The sequence below is a fragment of the Cavia porcellus genome, unplaced genomic scaffold (genome assembly GCF_034190915.1).
Source record: "Cavia porcellus strain 051 isolate PalLab524CR breed Dunkin Hartley unplaced genomic scaffold, mCavPor4.1 scaffold_22, whole genome shotgun sequence".
Taxonomy (NCBI): Eukaryota; Metazoa; Chordata; class Mammalia; order Rodentia; family Caviidae; genus Cavia; species Cavia porcellus.
The window spans coordinates 17,732,664-17,750,883 of NW_026947505.1; the positions used below are offsets into that span (position 1 = coordinate 17,732,664).

The window sequence follows — 18,220 nt, forward strand, 5'->3', positions numbered from 1 at the left end:
CAGTTCCTGTTGCCCGCTACCCCCAGGCCCCACTGCCTTGGAAAACTTTTGTATTTTTATACAAGTGGAATAAGAAAAATGTGTTCAGATATTTCAGTTGGAAAACAGATTTTCATGTTTCACAGACGAGGACCCAACTGCAGTTCACTCCTGCTGTGTCTGCTTCCTTCTTGTTAGAGCAAGACTTGTTTGGTGTAGAATTCACTTGTCCTTAATTGGGGATGGGTTTGACATAGGAGGCCATGTTATTTTAATGCCATAATATGAATGGAGTGGAACAGAGCTAGTAACACAGATATAGCAGGACTAGAGGCAGGATGGGGGTGGTAGATGCCCTGTGCTGTAGGTACCCTTTTCAGAGGGGCCAGGCCCCCACTACCCGTGTCTGCTCACAGAAATATGTTACAAGAGACAGAGGTGGTAAAGCAGGCTAAGAATGCTTACAGTGTGTTGCCAAACAAACACGATGATGCTTCTGCCTGCCAGGTCTCCCTCGCGGATCCCTAGTTTGCAACTGTCGAAGTCTTAGATGTATTAACAACCTGTTCTGTTTCAAAGATGTAGTCTCAGTAGGAACATGTTAGGAAGTAAGTGTGGTGATATCACCATGGCTGTTCGTTCTTTGGACTGGCCGTAGGGATCATTGGTGGGCTGAGCTGTCAAAGTTCATACGGGGAAAATAATGATCTATACAAGAGTATTAATGGCTTGCCTTTATGATCTGTGTGATAAGGTGAGGGTAGTACGCTTGTGTGAATAACATCTGTCCTAATGGGCTTACTTGGTTATTCCCTGTTTTGTGTGAGTCAGGAGACCCCCGTAAAGCTTTGACATAGGTATTAAACATGAGGGTGTTAACTGAGAATATTACTCAGTTTTTTTAATTCTATTATACTACCATTTCAGTACTTAAGGACCAGACTTTGAGGCTGGAGAGGATTTTGTGCAAGAATATGGAACCTAGTCCTTTGTCTTCCTGTCTTTGGAACCTTGTCACAGTGCGTCTCTTGGGTTTACCCCGTCTGGTTTTCTTGTGTTCACCCCTTTCTGTTTTTGAGCGCATGGATAATCAAAGGACACTTGCTGCCTTTCTTTAGTGAGTCACCTGTGAGGAATGATCCAGAGTTAATGTGTCATTTTGGCTCTGACATCCACCATACATCCAGTTACCCATCCTAAAGACAGAATTGCAAATCTCTTTAAGGGAAAATAAGAGCGTAGATTTTGGCCCTGTGGCCTTGGTTGTACCCTGCCCATTGCATCCCTGTTGATTTATGGCTCTAAGCCTCAGTTTCCTTATCTGTAAGTGGAGGTAATAATCATAACTCCTTCCCCATCTTATGGTGATCATTATTCTTGGCAAACTATCAAATATCCCTGTTGTATAGTGGAGCAAGTCAGTGGTGTAAATAATAAAATCCACACTTAAATGAACTTTTGTATTGGGAGAGCGTTTGAGAATTGCCTTTTTCCTCAGGTTTTAGGCCTTTCAATGTCTTTTTTCTGACCTGAAAGGTGTTGGACACAGAAGCTGGCAGGGTGAATCAAGGCTGTCCTCATGCCCAGGCTGAGGCAGCGTAATATGTCTCTGTATTCGACCAGCACCAATTGCTTAAGGTGCAGAGACCTTTGCCTCTTGTAGATGTCAGCTACACAGCTCAGCTTGCCCGTGTGGCTAGACAGAGTCACGTGGCTATATATCCCATGCAAGGGTGCAGAAAGGTGATTCTGCATGCACAGCGGGATTCAGAGGCCACAATGGTAGTGTTGCTGTGGAGGGAGGTGTTTATGGCGTGAGATACTGCAGTGGTTTTCAGGGGCTAATGTGAGGGCCTCTGCATGGGAGGAGCAAAAAAGCACCTCTCCAGATCCAGATTGGTACATAATTTAAGGAAAGAGGATGACAATAGATTAACTGCACCCACTTCAGGAGGAGAGCAAGAGTGTACACTGCTCCAGAGAGGTGAGAAGCAGGCATTGTGCCCTGGTGTGCCCTTCCCAGTGGGCTGCTGTCAGCAGCCTCTCCTTGCCTGCTCGCTTTGATCTCCTGCCATATCTGTATTCATGTGTACCAGCTTCCACATAAAAGAGCACAGCTTGCTATTCCTGACTTCGCTTCTGTGACCTGCAGTAAAACCATTTAAAAATGCATTTGAAGGCTTTCACATGGCATAGTAATTATGCACAGTGGTTTTTAATCATTTGGGCATCTAATGAGAAGAGGGTCTTACGTTTCAGGGAAGGGCAGCTTATGTGGATCTTGGGAAGGCCTCTGGCTTGCAAAGGCATTGGTATTCAGGTGTTTGTGTGTGTGTGTGTGTGTGTTGGCAACAGCAGGCAGCCATGACAGCATCACCTGGGAAACAGGACACACACGACTGCCTTATGGACTTGAAACCAGCTCTAAGCAGCTGTGGGATTCTAACACAACCTCAGGAAAGGTGTTCGCTCAGGTAGGCTGGTGGGCTAAGATGGCCAGGTGGGCTGAGGGTGGAGAACAGCTTGGCAGTCGTTGGTGTTCTCCTGTCATTGTCTTAGGAGAATCTGATGGAGTAAGTAAGTCTCACGTGGCTGCCAACTTGGGCCATCACAGTCATAGCCAGGAACCTTCTTAGAAGAGAAACTTCTGTTCTCTAGGCCCCCATTATTAGCTGAGGATGCTGTGGTGTGCTGCGGTGGCCATGTGGCCCCTGGGAAACCAGCCCAGCATCCAGCCCTCCTGGGTCCTACTTCTGCTTCTGTTCCTCTTTCCCAATAAGCATGGCCTTTATTTTAGATTTCTCACTTTAAAAAGTAGCACATAATTACTAACAAAAGCCTGGAAAACAAAAAATAGAAAAAATAAACAAAATCACCCATGATACCACCAAAGCAGCCACTATGAATATTTTTATATTCAGCTTTTTTACAAATTAGTAGGCTGTTGTACATTATTTTGTATCTCACTTCTTAATGTTCCATTTGCTTCTGCTTCCACATCAACTTTGAAACATCACATTTGTTTTTGTTGTTTAGCAACCCTGAATATTAAGAACTATTAGCACGAGTTCTCTGTAGTCATAAGAAGAAGTTCTTTATAGCTTTAATGTGGATTTGCCATAGTGGCTCTTTTAGTTTTGCAGGTTTCATTTCCTCCTCCTCCTCCTCCTCCTCCTCCTCCTCCTCCTCCTCTTTCTCCTCTTCATCCTCTTCTTCCTTTCCTCCTCCTCCTCTTCTTCCTCCTCCTCCTCTTTCTCCTCCTCATCCTCTTCTTCCTCCTCCTCCTCCTCTTCCTCCTCCTTCTCTTCATTTTCTTCTCAGTTCAGTTTTTGTATAATGCACTTAACAAGCCATCGTTTACCCATGTGATTCTTTATTTCACTTCCATCCACGCAGCATCCTCCACACCACACACAGCCTCCTTTATCCTGTGTGCATTTGTTTTCCATGGATGAGCTGTTTTTCACTCCTATGGTTTTAACTCTCATGTGGATGTTAATGATTTCAAAATTACCTTCCAGCCAGTAACTCCTTCACGAGCTCCTGGATCTCAGTTTTCCAATGCCTGGAGCAGTCCTTCTGTAACTTGCATGTGACCGGAGTCACGTGGGGCTCTTGTATAAGGCACATTGAGATTCAACAAGTCTCAGATCCTGCCCTTTTGATAACTTTGATGCCTGGTGCTAGTCGTGTAGGGCCCAGCTTGCTCCCCAGACAGTAAGCCGATCAAAAGAAACAGACACATTTACATACACAGGAGCCTCTCAGGAACGTGGTGAGGGAAGAGACACAGAAGCTCGGCTATCTTCTTCTTCACAGGGGAGAGCAAGTGAGGGCTGCGGGGCTTTTACCAGGGAGAATAAATGATTTTTAGGGAAGACAGGTGGGCTCAAAGAGCAAATAGGCGGGACCATGTTCCTATGGGCCCCAGCTCTAGTCTTCACTGTGGGTTCATTTCTGGAGGATCCAGGCTTTAGATAGAGACAAGAACTTCAGCAGGTGCTTCTTTCTAGGCTTCTTCCTGTGCTTCAGGAGGAAAAGAGAGACAAGATATTCAGAGAGATGCTGGTGCTTCCAAGCATTTAGCCCTGGTCTAGGCCTTCTTAGCAGTTTCCCTTGGAGTATTCTGTGTCAGAATCACAGGTCTTTGTTACCTTTGAAATACTGGGTCTCCTCCATCTGTGATGTATTTGCATTTTGTTGTTTAGCCTAGCATGGAGAAAAGTTGGTTTTAAGTAATTACTTGTTGACTTAGTGAAAACACAAATATCTGTAGACAAGGAACATTCACTCTCACATGGTGGTAGCTGGGGGAAATTGTGATGGATACATACTGTGTCACAGGAGGACCTGGCTCATAACATTTTGTCACACACTGTCAGTGCAGTAGCCAGGAGCCACCTGGGGCTATTGCACACTTGCAAAGTGTTGTCCCAAACTGAGTTGGTGTGGAAACGTGAATTTTTCATAAAGCTTTAAGAGAATGCAATACAATATATTTGGAATAGGCTGAGTTAGTGTAATGTTAGCACCCATGTTTACCTGTGTCATTTTACTTCCTTAATTTGGCAACTAGAAAATTCTAAAATAGTTGCCTGTGGCCCCTTGCTTCTATTGGCTAGCACCACACCGTTGTTAAATAAACATTCACTCATCCCTCTCAAAACAACCCTGGAAGGTTTCCCACCCCCTCTCCAACTTTTGTACTTTTGTGACAGTGTCGTGTTTACTCTAAATAGAGTTCTATTTTTGTTCATAGGAGCTGATTTAAAAATAAATCTGCTTCTGTGAAGATGCCATCAGTGAACTCACTTCTTCAAGTTGTGTTTTTGAGATGATTTTTTTCAAATGTCATTATGTCAGCTGCTGGCGTCACCAGTGAACATGTGTCAAAACATTTCTTTTATTGTGATCTAGGGAGCGATAAAAAAAGTGAGAAATTCTACTATGAGATTTGCAGTCTTCTTCCTTAACCTTGCTCCGCTTCATGATCTTTTCAGGGATTAAAGATAAGGATTTTCTTACTTGAGAATTTTTTGCGTTTGAGACTTCAGGTTTCTGAGACAACAAAACTCCTGCAGTCATGGACTCCTGTTCCAGTGCATCCTCCAAGACATCTTTAACAAATCCAAACCAAGCAGCTATGGTGGAGGGGTAGGTGGGGACCCAGAGAGCCCCTTTCCTGCCAGCTTAGCTTTGCTTTCCTTGAAAGATGCAAACTGGCAGCCAAAAGAAAGCTCCATGTGTGAGAAGTGTTAACAGATTAGTTATGTAATTCTTAGACTAGGTGGTGACTTGAGGTAATATCCTTCCTTTGGTAGGACGAATGTATCTATCACGCCCAGACAATGAATGGTGGAGCTGGAGATAGGCCAAGCTCCTTTGGCTCCCAGTAGAATCTTCTTTCCCCAATTATCCTGTGATAATAGCATAAGGAATCATCTGTCTTGGGACATAAGTATGGGCTAAGAAAGATGAAGGCAGTCAGGTGTGAGTGAGGACCTAGTGGCGATAAGAGGTGTGTGTTTATATCATGATGTGTGGAGCGTGAGGATAGGGCGCATGCTCAGGAGGCAGCTAACAAATGCTCCTCCTCTCTTGCATCCTCCATCGCTTATTGCATGCACTGATTAGGGTTTAAAGTGGCACAATGAATTATGCAGAGAGTGTTTCGAGGGTGGGGGTGCTGCCTTGTAGCCTAATGCAGCGCAGATGGAAAGATCCTCTTTTAATCATTGTTCTCACAGTACTTGGAAGCTTTTTGAGGAATAAGCACTCAGAAGTGGAAGTGAATGGCCTTCAGCAGTAAATGAATTCCGTCTGCAGAGAGGAACTGAAATGTATTTGTGATGCAGATGGTTGTCCTGTGTTTGAATGCACATCTTTGTCATTGGAGATTCATACTTACAAGCAAAATGTCTCTTGAAGTACTTGGGTTTTAGATGGCTCCACTGGAGAAATTAATTCTGCCAGCCTGGCCCAATATGTATTTTCTTTTTTTCAAAAGTGACATTGTGTTTAAATGCCACTCACTGCATTCAAAATATGCAAATTCATCACTCTCTCTTGCTTTAGTTGGTTCTCTCTCGCTCTGATCCTGTACTGAAGAGATGGAATTATTTAGCATCCTTTTACTTTTATTAGCATAATATTAATGCAAATGTTCAGCAGAGGCTTTTTGAAAAACAGAACCATGGAAAGCAATTCATAACAGTGCTCATTTCTTTGGTGAGGAAGGAAAAAACATTTATGATTAGATTTCTAACTTTGTTATATGGACCAAGGACCTTTTGCTTGTGCCCAGACAGGTATGTTTCTAAAATAAATGTCAGTTTAGATCTTTCCCCCTTCCAGAGCAACATCCAATTTGAAAAAGACACAAAGGAACCATTCCATAACAAAGATGAGATGTTATCTGTAAGTAGATTTCAACATGCATCTGTGCTATTGGCTATGTTTCTGAGGTCCTACTTTTTAAATTATAAGAGAAAAATATACTGGAGTAACTAATGTTCATTGAACAACTCAAGATGTAGAAAAGGGTTGAGTTAAAATCATCCCAGCAGAGGGGTTAATATACAGAGGACACTGATAAAATCTTTATTTGGTCAGAGGAAGTGGGCTTAAGTGGGAGGGAAGTGAAGTCAAACCAAACACCAGAAAGACAATGTTGGCTCTGGAGAAAAGTTTATAAAATTAGAACAAAGTATAGCAAGACATTGGAATTTCCCTGCTTCCCTCCTCCTACTGTACTACAATTATGTTTCACACTTTCTGGCACCTCGTCCTTGCCTGTGTTTGACAGGAAGTGAGCACTGACATGCTGGTGTCTCATCCAGTGTGGAGCCAGCAGTGGAAGCCAGCATGCCCTATGCTCCATTGCTCCTGCTTACCGTAGCACCTCCATCGGGTGCAGATGCTGAGCTCAGAATGGAAACCCGGCGTGACCTTGGTATTCCACACATGTGATACCTGGCAAAGAATGAGTCGCCAATATTGGTTGCAGGAATGGCTGGGTCATGACAAAGTGGTCTGTACATTGTGAGCTAGCAGGCGCCCAAGTCGAAAATGTCATCCCATCAAAATGTTAAAAGTGTTAATATCATTCCGATTCTGTCTTTGTTTTATATGTCCTCTTTGTTACTTAAAATGGAAGTTGTGAGGGCTGGGGTATGGCTCTGTGGTGAGGGTGCGTGCTTCCCACGTACAAGGTTCCCTGTTCTTAAACACCCAAAGCAAAAATGTATAGATGCATGTCTTTTTAAATCATAGTTAGAATGATTTTATAAGTAACATTTAAGTCCAGAATCCTGACTATCCATAAAGAAGACCAATAAATGGAGAAATAAATGTAGGTATTGTTCACTGAAATTTCTATTTGTAATAAAGAATTGGATTAAGAAATGTATGTTGTACCACACTGGTTGACATATGAATGATTATGTGCCCAGAATTTGGCCCCAAACAACTGAGTTAAAGAAAAAAAAAATAAGAAAACAAGGAAAAGTTTGAAGTCTTGGGTCTTTACCCTAGAGTATCGAACTTAAATGTTTGCATTGATGTAGCCTGGTGAGACAGAGAAGTAAGCGTTATTTTTGATGCGATCAGCAGAGCTAGGTTCCATGCCTGTGGTACCCACTGCACAAATACTGGAGGATGCTACAAATTCTTCACCTTTTCATCTCCTTTTAGTGCTTATTCCAGCTGTTTTGGTCCCTGGAGATTCCAGTCTTCGTTCAATGATACTGACTGATTTCTTCTGATAGGAATCTTTGTCAGGGAGCAGGGAACATTGGTACCAGATTTGTTTTATTTTGTTTTGTTTGGTACTGAGGATTGAACTCATTACCTTGTGCTTGCCAGGCAGGCACTTGTACTGCTGAGCTAAATCCCCTGTCTAAGACTTGCCTGGGATGTGTCCTAGGCGCTCTGACCAATGTAGAATTTGGGACTCAGGAAGACTGATCTAGCATATGGCATTTTGTGGGGGGAGATTGGAGAGCAGTCAACCTCTATTTTTTCTTTCTACAGGCTGATCAGGGTGAAAAGCAGAGAACAAGAGGGATAGAAACTTAAACTGAGCTTTTTGCAGAAAGCTAGCAGTCTTGGCTGAGGCCCAAGAGTGAACGCTTAAGGGCACGAACTGCTTTTGGATTTCTTAAGCTGCTTCATGTCCCCACATAACATGGCATTTTGGAACCAGGTGTCATATTGCTTCTGCTTAGGTGGAGATTTTAGTTTTTGCTTTTTTGAGATAGGTTCTCACTATGAAGTGCAGGCTGGCCTCAAACTCTTGATCCTTTGATCACAACACCCACCTTTACCTTTAAAATTAATATTAGAATAGTACTAGAGGAAAAAATATAGAAGAAATAAGATATACCATGTACAGACACAAATTCCCTGTAATGAATGTGGTCATTACATATACTTAAATTGTGCCAGTAAACTTAAGAAGAGAGAATAGTACTGGGGATAAAGTGGATAGCAGGTTGACACATTTTGGCAGTTGATAACTACCTTGGGAGCCACGTGACTAAGGCAAGACAAGAACCAAACACCCAGAGTTGTGAGGAAGCCAGCTTAGTCTCAGCAAAGAGCTGCTTTAATAATGGGCTCGGGTAGAGTGCCAGCAGATGCAAGATGTGTGGGACCAACAGTCAGGCTAGGAGAGGCTTCCAGGATGGCTCTCAGTGCGTGTACCTATGCGATTCAGACAAGACTGCAGGAGCCCGGAGGGGTGGTGCGTGGGAACAATGAAAACTTTAGACTTTTGGGAGGAAGACAGGCCTCCCTGTCTGACGAGGGCTGCTTTATCACTGAGGGCACCTTCTCGCTGTGTCCTCAGAGGCAGAAGATGCAAGCCAGTGCTGGTGCCTCCTTTATGAGGGCGCTAATCCCTCGCCCCATGACCCAGCGCTGAATATTGTCCCCTTGTTGGGATCTTAACATGCGCTTTAGAGCACGAAAATACTGAAACCATAGCATGAAGGTAATGGAGGCAACCTGGAGTTACTGGTGTAATTGCAGGGGATGATAGAGTAGGGATGAGAGAGCAACAGAGGCTGCAGCAGCCCGAGAGGAAGTGAAAGTCTCACTGGGGAAGGAATGGCGAAGCACAGCAAAGCCTGAAGAGAGTTAGGCTGGCGCTTACACAGAGGTCTTGCAGGCTAGTCAGGCTTCTGGTTCTGTGAAGAGCTGGAGAACTGCACGCTGCACCTGCTGATAATATTTATCATCTACCTCGTATACAAGGTTTGAAGATCTTGGTTGAATAGACATCTCTGATACAGTGTTTCACATAAGGTAAGGCATTCAGTACTCAGTTGTTTTAGAGATCAGGGTGCCAGCATACAACATTAGAATGCGTGTTTATAAAAACTGTAGGTGAGAACTTATTTGTGACTTCCTATTAGTTTCAGTCTGAAGTTGGTACTTCCCTTTTTATATTCTGCTGTCTTACAAAGCCTGCTTTTTTTGGGATGGGGTTGTTGAGACATGGTCTCCCTATGCGGTTCAGGCTGGCTTTGAACTTGCTGTGTAGCCCAAGCTGGCCTTAAATTTGCGATGATCTTCCTGCTTCAGCCTCCCGAGTGTAAGAATTACAGGCATTAATTGCTCCCTGTTGGGCAGCCTCCTTTTTACACTAAACCTCTAAAAGTAGAGTCACAGAGACAGAACAGTTATCTTACTAATGTTAGGATTTCTCCAATTTCGATTTCTTTGCTGGCTACTTTTTATGTTCCTATCTTATTTCTTTGATGTTTTGTACAATGAAATTTTCAAAAATTTTTGAAATGAAAGGAATGTTATTTTAGAAGCAGCAACAATAACTCAATAAATAATGGAATGGTTACTAGCTGGTGCTATGGAACAGGTTTGCTTTGTGATAGAATTGACACCCTCACAGGCAGGAGATGTAAAATTCTACGGCCTTAATTCATGACCTTTTTCATGCTAAATACGGAGACATCTCTTTTTCTCCCTCTGGCCTTGCTAATAATGCATGAATAGGCTTTTCCCTTTATTCCTCTACTCTTCCTGCAAGGACTAGGTGTGTTGGGGGTGGAGTTCAGGATGTCTCCTGCAGTGAATGGCCCCAGCCTGTGTTATATTAGGAGAAAGACCCGACACTCAGACACATGAGGCCCTACTCACAAGCTAAAGGCAAGTTACCAACCTCTGGTCCACCCCCAGGGAAAGCATAAAAGCTAGTCCTGCTCTTTGGGAAAAGGCTGGTGTGATCATCAGAGCTGTGCTCCTTTCCTACTTTCTAACTAATGAATGTGTCTTCTGATGGCCCTTGAGGGCACACCTTGAAATCCTTTTTCTGTAACAAGTCAACAAACCTGTGATGTAGGTGCTGGGGAGGTTGTGGTCCCGTCTTCTCTTTAGAGGACTTCCTTGGAGGGATCTTATGGAAACATGATAATTTTGTGATTTCCTTCCAAACTGAGCAAAAGCTCTCTTGGCTGATTTTTAACAGCTTAAACCCAGGGCTACCAAGATGAACCACAACAAAACAAAACAACCAACCATTTTGGGTCTCAAATAGTAGGAAAAAAAAACCCAACCAACCATGGATTCTTGATCCCAAGATCACAGGGTTTGGTAGTAGGGACTTAAGCTTGAGCAGATCCTCACAGTGTAAGATGCACTAAGGGCTTTAGGAAGTCCATCAGCGTGAGGTATTCTAACCCTCACAGAGAATGGCACCAAGATATGAAGCTGGGTGATGATAGCTGGAGAACAGATCACACTGAAAGGCTTTTCTAAGCTCAGATGCAAAGTAGCCACTGGTACCTGATTTTAGGGGGCTGTCTAGCTGGCCAGAGCAAGCTGGAGTCCTGGAGAAAGGACAGCAGACCCTGGCTGTAAGGTGGATGCTGAGTGAAATACATGTGCGGACACCACTCAACATGCTTTAGACCAGCGACTTGGGATCTGGAGACTTTATGTCAAAGTCCCTGCACAGATGCTTTCCTTGTCATGCTGGAAGATGGTTTTAACCTCAAGGGCCCATGTTCCTGGGTCTGTCCTTGTCAAGTCATACCCCTCCTAGAGCTGGAGGAAAAAGCAGCTTCCTGAGAAAGGATGAGGAGGGAGCCCAGGAGCAAAGCGAGCCCACTTCAGAACCCATCCTCTAAAAGAACAAAGACCTGTGTCTCTCAGCCCGTGACAGCCCCGACCTGAGGACCACAGGTCTGTGTGTGAGAGGGGTGAATGTTTGCTGCTTCCTGTCTGCCAGACCTCACGGTGGTAACTGTGCTTACCTCGCTGTTCCTTCAGGGGGGCGGAAGAAGCATGAAAACATCGTTGCAAAACAGAAGCCACACTTGGGAATTGGGTTTGCCTTAATCATCCGCAAAAGTGACAAAGTCAGGTTTTAAAGGTGCACTTTCAACCTTGTTGCGAGTGGGCTTTTCTTGTCAGTGTTACGGATGTGATATTGTATAAACCCAGGAAAGCCCAATGACCACAGTTTTGCTCTCTGTCAAAGCTGGGTGGACACTGAGAAAAGATGTTAAGTGATCTTTTTTTTAAAGAAAAATCTGAAAGAAAAAGTTAATTTAATTTTTTCCTTCAGAATGTAAAAGAGTTTACATACAACATAAAGAGGTTAGTTTGCATGAAATATGGTGCTAAGCTTAAGCCCTTAAACTATAGCCAGTGGGTTGGGCACCAGAGACTGGGAACCTTTTCCCTGAGTCCTGATGGCCCCTTCGGTTTGGGGCGTGATGATGTCACATTGCTTTCTAATCAACTTCTCTCTGCCTTCAGGCAATGGCAGCGTTCCCTTTGGAAGTTAGAGCCACTGTAATAATTACTGCTTTCAGCTAAGCAATAGTAGGCATTCACTTCCAAGGGAAAGAAAATGACTTGGTCATCATAGGCTACCGCTCTTCATAGTCATTCAAATTGAGCGTGTTCTGATGGACAGAGCCGTTACACAGTGTTAATGGCTTCACCAGGGCACAATGGCAGCGATGACTTCTGTAATATCACTGCTGCAGTGAAAGACAAAGCTCTGCACCACAGAAGCTTGCTTTTGCTTTCAACGTAGAGAGGTAGATGAGGAAGCAAGGTGAGCTTTAAAACATTTAAAAATGTTTAAATTTGTGCAAAGCAAAGTTGCCTTTATAATGAGTTCTATTGGAAGCCATGCCCAAATGTGACACCAAACATAGTTTAAATTATTTTATCTCAAAGAGAAAAAACCAGAAAAATCAAGAAGCAAACAAAAACAACAACAAAAGCAAAACAATGACAACAATAACAAGAAGAAACACTTAGTGATACAGGATTTCAAACCAAGATGGTTTGTTATTTTCAAAATAGTTGCTCAGGTTACCAGATACAGGCATGCAAGATTGATCAAACAGTATATTTTCCCTTTGAGCAGTTTCTTTTCCTTTTACTATACCTATTGTGACTTTTGGATCTTACTTACTCTTTCAGTTTCTTACACTAGTGAGGCAATATGGTGTCTACACATGCAAGTCTGATTCATTTCACTTACGAATATGGTTTCTAGTCGCATCCATTTACTTATAAAAACCTTGATTTTATCATTCTTTATGGCTGGATAGTACTCCATTGTTTAAAAATAACACATTTTTTATGTTCCTCAGTCAGTGGGCATTTGGGTTGTTTCTCAGATCTGGCTATTATAAATTGTGCTGCTATAAATATGGGTGTGCATATATCACTGTGGTATGATATTTTCAATTCTTCTGGGAAAATACCCTGAAGTGGAATAGCTTGGTTGAATGGAGCCTTGAATCTTAGTTTTCTGAGGAATCTCCATACTGATTTCCATAGTGGTTACACCAGTCTACACTCCCACCAACAATGCAGAAGGGTTCCTTTTTCCCCAAAGCCCCACCAATATTTGTTATTGGTTGATTGCTTGATGTTAGCCATTCTTTCTGGCGTGAGATGATATCTCAGTGTTTTTTAAGTTAGCATTTCTCAAATGACCAATGATGTTGGACATTTTTTAGTACATTTACTTTTTGTATTTATCTGACAATTCCGTGTTCATCTCAGATGCCTATTTTTGAATTGGGTCTTTGAATTTGGGGAACCTGATTTTTTTCAATTCTTTGTATGTTCTAGATAGAAACTTTGTCTGAAAGTTGACAAAAGTTTTTTCCCAATCCATGGGTTTTCTTTTTACTCGGTTTATGATTTGTTTTGATGTATAAAAACTTTTTAATAAATTGAGGTCCCAGTTGATTCTTTGAAGTATTTTCCATGTAATTTGTATTTTGTTCATGAACCTTTTGCCTACCCCTGTGTCCTCAAGATTTCTATGTCTTTTGTCTTCCAGTGGATTTAGTGTTTCTGCCTTAATATTTTGGTCTTTGATCTATTTTGACTTTAGTGCATAGTGATAGATAGGGGTCTAGTTTAAGTCTTCAGCATGTAGAAAGCTAGTTTTTCCAGTACTACTTATTAAAGTGACTATCTTTCTTCTAGTGAACAAGTTGGGCCCTTTGTCAAAGATAAGGTGGCTGTGTGTGTTTGTAGCTGTGTCTGTGTCTTCTGTTCTGTTCTATTGGTCCTTAGGTCTGTTTTTCTTCTGCCAATAACATGCTGTAGTATAATTTCAAGTCAGGCATTGTAATGCCTTCTGCCTTGCTTTTGTTGCCTGGGATTGCCTTGGCTATTCTAGGTCTCCTATGATTCGTATGAATTTTAGGATGTTTTCTCAAGATCTTTGAGGTATGCTAATGGTATTGCCTTTTCGAGAAGTGTGGTTTGATCTTTAAGTGTATTTGTCTCTTGATAAATGTAATGGTCACTTAATTATAGACTGTATCAATAATATCTCTTTTGGCTCAGCTATCTGCATTATAAACTCAGAAATATGGGTGTATTTAATGAGAATAAAGCAAATTCTATTCTTTTGATCTGTTTGAGATGATAAGATAACCACTAAAGAAAACACAAGATCTTGATCTTAGTTTTATCATCCCTTTGGTTAGCGAGTTTGGGAAGGAGTTAACCGTGAGTCCTCATTCTGTCATTTGGAATATGAACAGAAAGGTATGAATCTCTAACATCCAGTACTGAAGTTTAAGTTTAAATAAAGATGACTTTGTCTCAAATACACTTAGTCATTGAGGTTGGTCAGGTCATATGTCAGGATCCAAGTAGGAACTTCTGTTTTGTTTTTAAAAAAGAACCAAGACAAAAAATAAACCGTTATCTCCCTTATTATGCCCCTTAGTCCAGTAACTTCGTGTCCTGCAGGGAAATAAAGGGAAGACGAGAAACATGATGATGTTACTGTGGATGACAAGGGTCCAGAACTGATCCCTAGGTTCTTGTGCCAGATACATATAAAGAAGGAATAACAATGATTAATTAGGTGACAATGTGAGTGAATGGGCTTGTGTCAGCAAAAGGAACGTGGTAGAGGTTAATGTTCTGCCTAGGGTGCCTCCCATTGGCTCTTCTATTACAAGATTGACAGCATGATTGACAGTACTGAGTCAGCTGTTTGCTGGGGGTGTGCTTTCCCATGATGCACTCTTCTGTAATTGGATGTATGAGATGCAATATATATGCACAAGCTTTCAGTGAGCTCCAGGTGAAGACAGGTTAATACAGGTCCTGCCAGAGTTATAGTGCATAGCTCTCTTGATTTAGGGTTTTGCAGTTTTCCAGAGTGGCCAGAGGCGTCTTCATTTTCCTTATCTCTACCTTTGGGAAATAAGGCTTAGAACAAAGTTCGGGGCTTGGCCCCAGAGCTACTTACTGGTTTCTGGTGAGTGGAGGGGAGTGGCCCCATGGCCCCAGCTGCACTGTCTGTGTTAATGGGATCTTCTAAGAACATGAAGCACAAAGCCAGAGACTCACATCAGTGCACTTCAAAAGGACAGACTTCACACAACAAAAATGTCTCTGGACAGGACAGAGCGAGATACAGACAGTGCATGCAGTGCTAATATACGGGAAGAAACTCACAGCCTGCTAGATGTCTGCTAAGAGTTTGTGTTCCGTAAGATCGAAGAATAAATTTTAGTAACCATGGAGGTTAAGAGCAGAGTATATTTAATGAAAGAAGGAAAGCTTCTATCAGAAGAGAGAGAGAGACAGAAGGGCTCTTGAGTGGGTTGCCAAAGACTCTTTCTTCTCTAGGGAATTTATACAGCAAAAACCACAAGAAGAGGTGGGTCAAGGTGGGGAAAAAATGGGAACGGAAGGTGGGCATGAGTTGGGACAGAACTATGATCAACCAATAAGATTAACTGTTCAGGTAAAATTGATTAAATCAGAGACAAATGGGGAAGTGAGTCCTGTAACAAATGGGCATGCTTAGCAGCAGTGACTCTAACTGTAGGTGGTTGGGATGGTGACACCTGGCTTCCCCAAGGTGATAGAGATCTACTTAGAAGATGCATCCTTGATGTTTATCCCTAAGTGTGGGTGCATTTGTTTTGTCTTTTGTTCTGAGGTTGGCCCTCAGTGGAGTTGTCTGTCTCCCCAACAGGTACCTGGTCTTCTGCACTGGTTCCTTCCAGGGCCCAGCCCTGTCTGCTCTAATATTTCTGTCTAAGTCAGTTGACTATAACAGTGTCACAGTAGGTGTCAGAGGGGCCAGAGAGGTCCCTGCACCCTCTCTGGAGTTGGGCTGAGTCACATTCACATTGGACAGATTAGCAGATATACAAATCTGTGTAATACGGACACAAATGTGACAGCATGAAACTCGAAAAAGGTTAAAGCTCGAATAGCCATGTCACAGGTGCAAGGAGGGTGGCAGAGGGGACTGTATGTGCTTTCAGAGGGGTAGTGATGATTTTAGGAGAAGAGAGTGGCCTCCACGGAGGACATCCTGACCTGTGACCCAGTTGTTCTCTGCTGTGAGGAAACTGGCCGAGTGAGAAGCAGACGCCTCCTGTGACTGGGAACCAGTGTTGGCCACTCTCGAAGCTGCTTGGAATAGGGGCAGCCTCCGTGGGCTTGCTGAGGGCTGCTGGCCTCTGCCTTCTCCACAACTGGTTCATTTTCTGTGGTTATTTGATGACAATTCCAGGGCAGGAAGTTCAAGACAGTAACACGTTTGGCAGAAGTTTCATGGTGATAAAGAGACCTATAGTCAGACAAGGAAAGAAAGAAGAGGGTTAGAAAGGCCTGTTTCAGGGGCTGGTTCTAAGGCTCTTAATTTTCTTCCATGCAAAAGTGCTTACTTAGTATGCCAAAAATGAGAACAGCAACAAAAAACCTTCCTTTGGATTACTGTTTCCTCAGTCCCAACAACACGGCCTACAGATAGTAGGAATTGGACCGGATAGTTCAGTAACTTGAGAGACACGTGCTGAACCCTATAAACGTACCTTGAGGTGGTGTCAGGGAGAGAGGTCCATGGCAGAGGAGCAGTAAGGGAAACCACATGTGATACCAGGCTAAAGTGGGGACACCTGCTCCCCCTTACATGTGGTGGCGCTGAGCCAAGCGCTCAAGACCCGGCAGAGGCCAGGCTTTCTGCGTGATGATTTCTTTCCATGTCACTAGCGTATGAGTGAGCCTGGATGTATCACTGGAGTGAGTCCCAGTTTTTATGAGAGGCTACGAAACCAAACTAAAGTAAACCAAGAGTTGGGCTGAGAGTCACCCGTGAAGCACGTCTGGGCCTCCATAGGACTCTGGAGTGCTGTTCCTGGGATGGGAAGTGCTTTCTCAGGTCCACTAGCTGGATGCTTGAGAAAGTTTCAGAGCATGATTCCCGGACGTCTGGGAGCCGCCACAGCTTTTCGGGGGCCTAGGAGATCAAAACTTTTCATACTATCACTGAGATGTTATTTCCTTGGTTAGTCGTTCTGTCGTGAGAGTATAGTGTGGCACCTCGGAGGTGACATGCTGTGTAATATTCCAGATGACTGAGCACGTCAGCATCCAGATGCTGTTTATGAAGCTGGGCTTGAAACACTGTTTCGAGGATGTAAAATTTGCTTGCTTGCTTGCTTTTTACAGATGGGTTGGAAGATTTTTTTTCTAAAAAATGTTTACGTTGAAATGTTTATTATCAAATGAGTAGTCTTTATTGTTTTAGTTTTAATATCAACTGCTAAGAACATCAGTAGAGACCACACATGCATGCATGCACATGCACACACACACACACACACACGTATGTGCCTAAAGCTCTTTGGGAGACCTTAAAATATATTAAGTATGTAAGGAGCTCTGGAACCAAAGCACTGAGAATCCCCATAGGATAACCAATCCCTCTGGACCTCAGAAGAGAGCAAAGGTGACCTTAGGAAAAGAGGAGGAGGGGTAGTGGCTGTGGATGTGGTTGTGTGTAGCCATAGAGTATGCACTTAGCATTCCTGAGGCTCTGGGCTCAGGTCCCAGCATCAGAACAAACAAAACCGGGTGAGTGGCAGTGGGATAATAGATAGCAGTGAAAAGTTAGCTGTGGTCTTCCCATGGTTACCTGTCCGGCACTTTGGTAGGAATTAAGGCTGGTGGGTGTTTGCCTGTTTATTTGGTTGGTTTTGAAATTCTGGGGATCGAACCAATGACCCTCTGTTCCCCTACTCCCACTGTTGTTAATATCCCATTTTATAGACTGAAAAATTGAATAGAGACGTTGTCTCCTGTCTCCCTGCTGACTCCATCCGTGGCGGGGTGAATCATTGATCAGCTTGCTGTCTTCCAGTAGACCCTGGTGTCATGAGATGCAGCCCCCATCTCCTAGGGAGATGTTTACTGCACAGACCAGTTCCATATTCTTTACAACAAAATAAATAACGGGCATTATCCATCCCTGGAATGATATCAGTACCTTTGAAATTCACTGATCAGCTGGAAAAATGATCACAGAGAGGGGGTGATGCCTGTCTAGAGAAAATACAGCAGAACAAATCCCTAATTTTAAAAGCTAAATATAGCATGAAGGACATGCTAGCAAGGTGACAAAGGAGAAATGCATCAGGGTGTGTGCAGTGAATGTTCCCTGGAGGTGTTGGTGCCTATGACAGAAGACGGGTGACTGTGCTGTGGGGTGTTGGAAAGAGCTTAGCTTGCACCAGAGCTGGGAGCGGTGCTCTGTCGGGCAGCACAGGTGATCTCTTTTAGTGGACTCTCTGCAGTTGCATACTGATGGTTGTAAGAGGTGAGAAATAGGGGTGTGTCGGGGCTGGGGATTTAGCTCAGCGGCTTAAGTGCCTGCCTTGCAAGGTGAGTTCGATTCCCAGTACCGATAAAAAGGAAAAAGACAAAA

The 18,220-nt window shown here is 43.3% G+C and overlaps 1 protein-coding gene across 4 annotated transcripts in view; it reads left to right on the top strand.

Moving 5' to 3' along the window:
- Arhgap18 (Rho GTPase activating protein 18) overlaps positions 1-18,220 on the top strand; it is a 177,374-nt gene that overhangs the window by 95,273 nt on the left and 63,881 nt on the right. Inside the window, exon 1 of one of the 4 annotated variants that reach the window (XM_023564537.2) lies at positions 2,329-2,453. The exons of the other annotated variants lie outside the window; for them this stretch is intronic. Coding sequence (XP_023420305.2) covers positions 2,344-2,453 — 110 coding nt within the window. The 5' untranslated portion in view covers positions 2,329-2,343. Of the gene's footprint in view, positions 1-2,328; positions 2,454-18,220 lie in introns of those variants that run through there. 4 annotated transcript variants of the gene reach the window in all.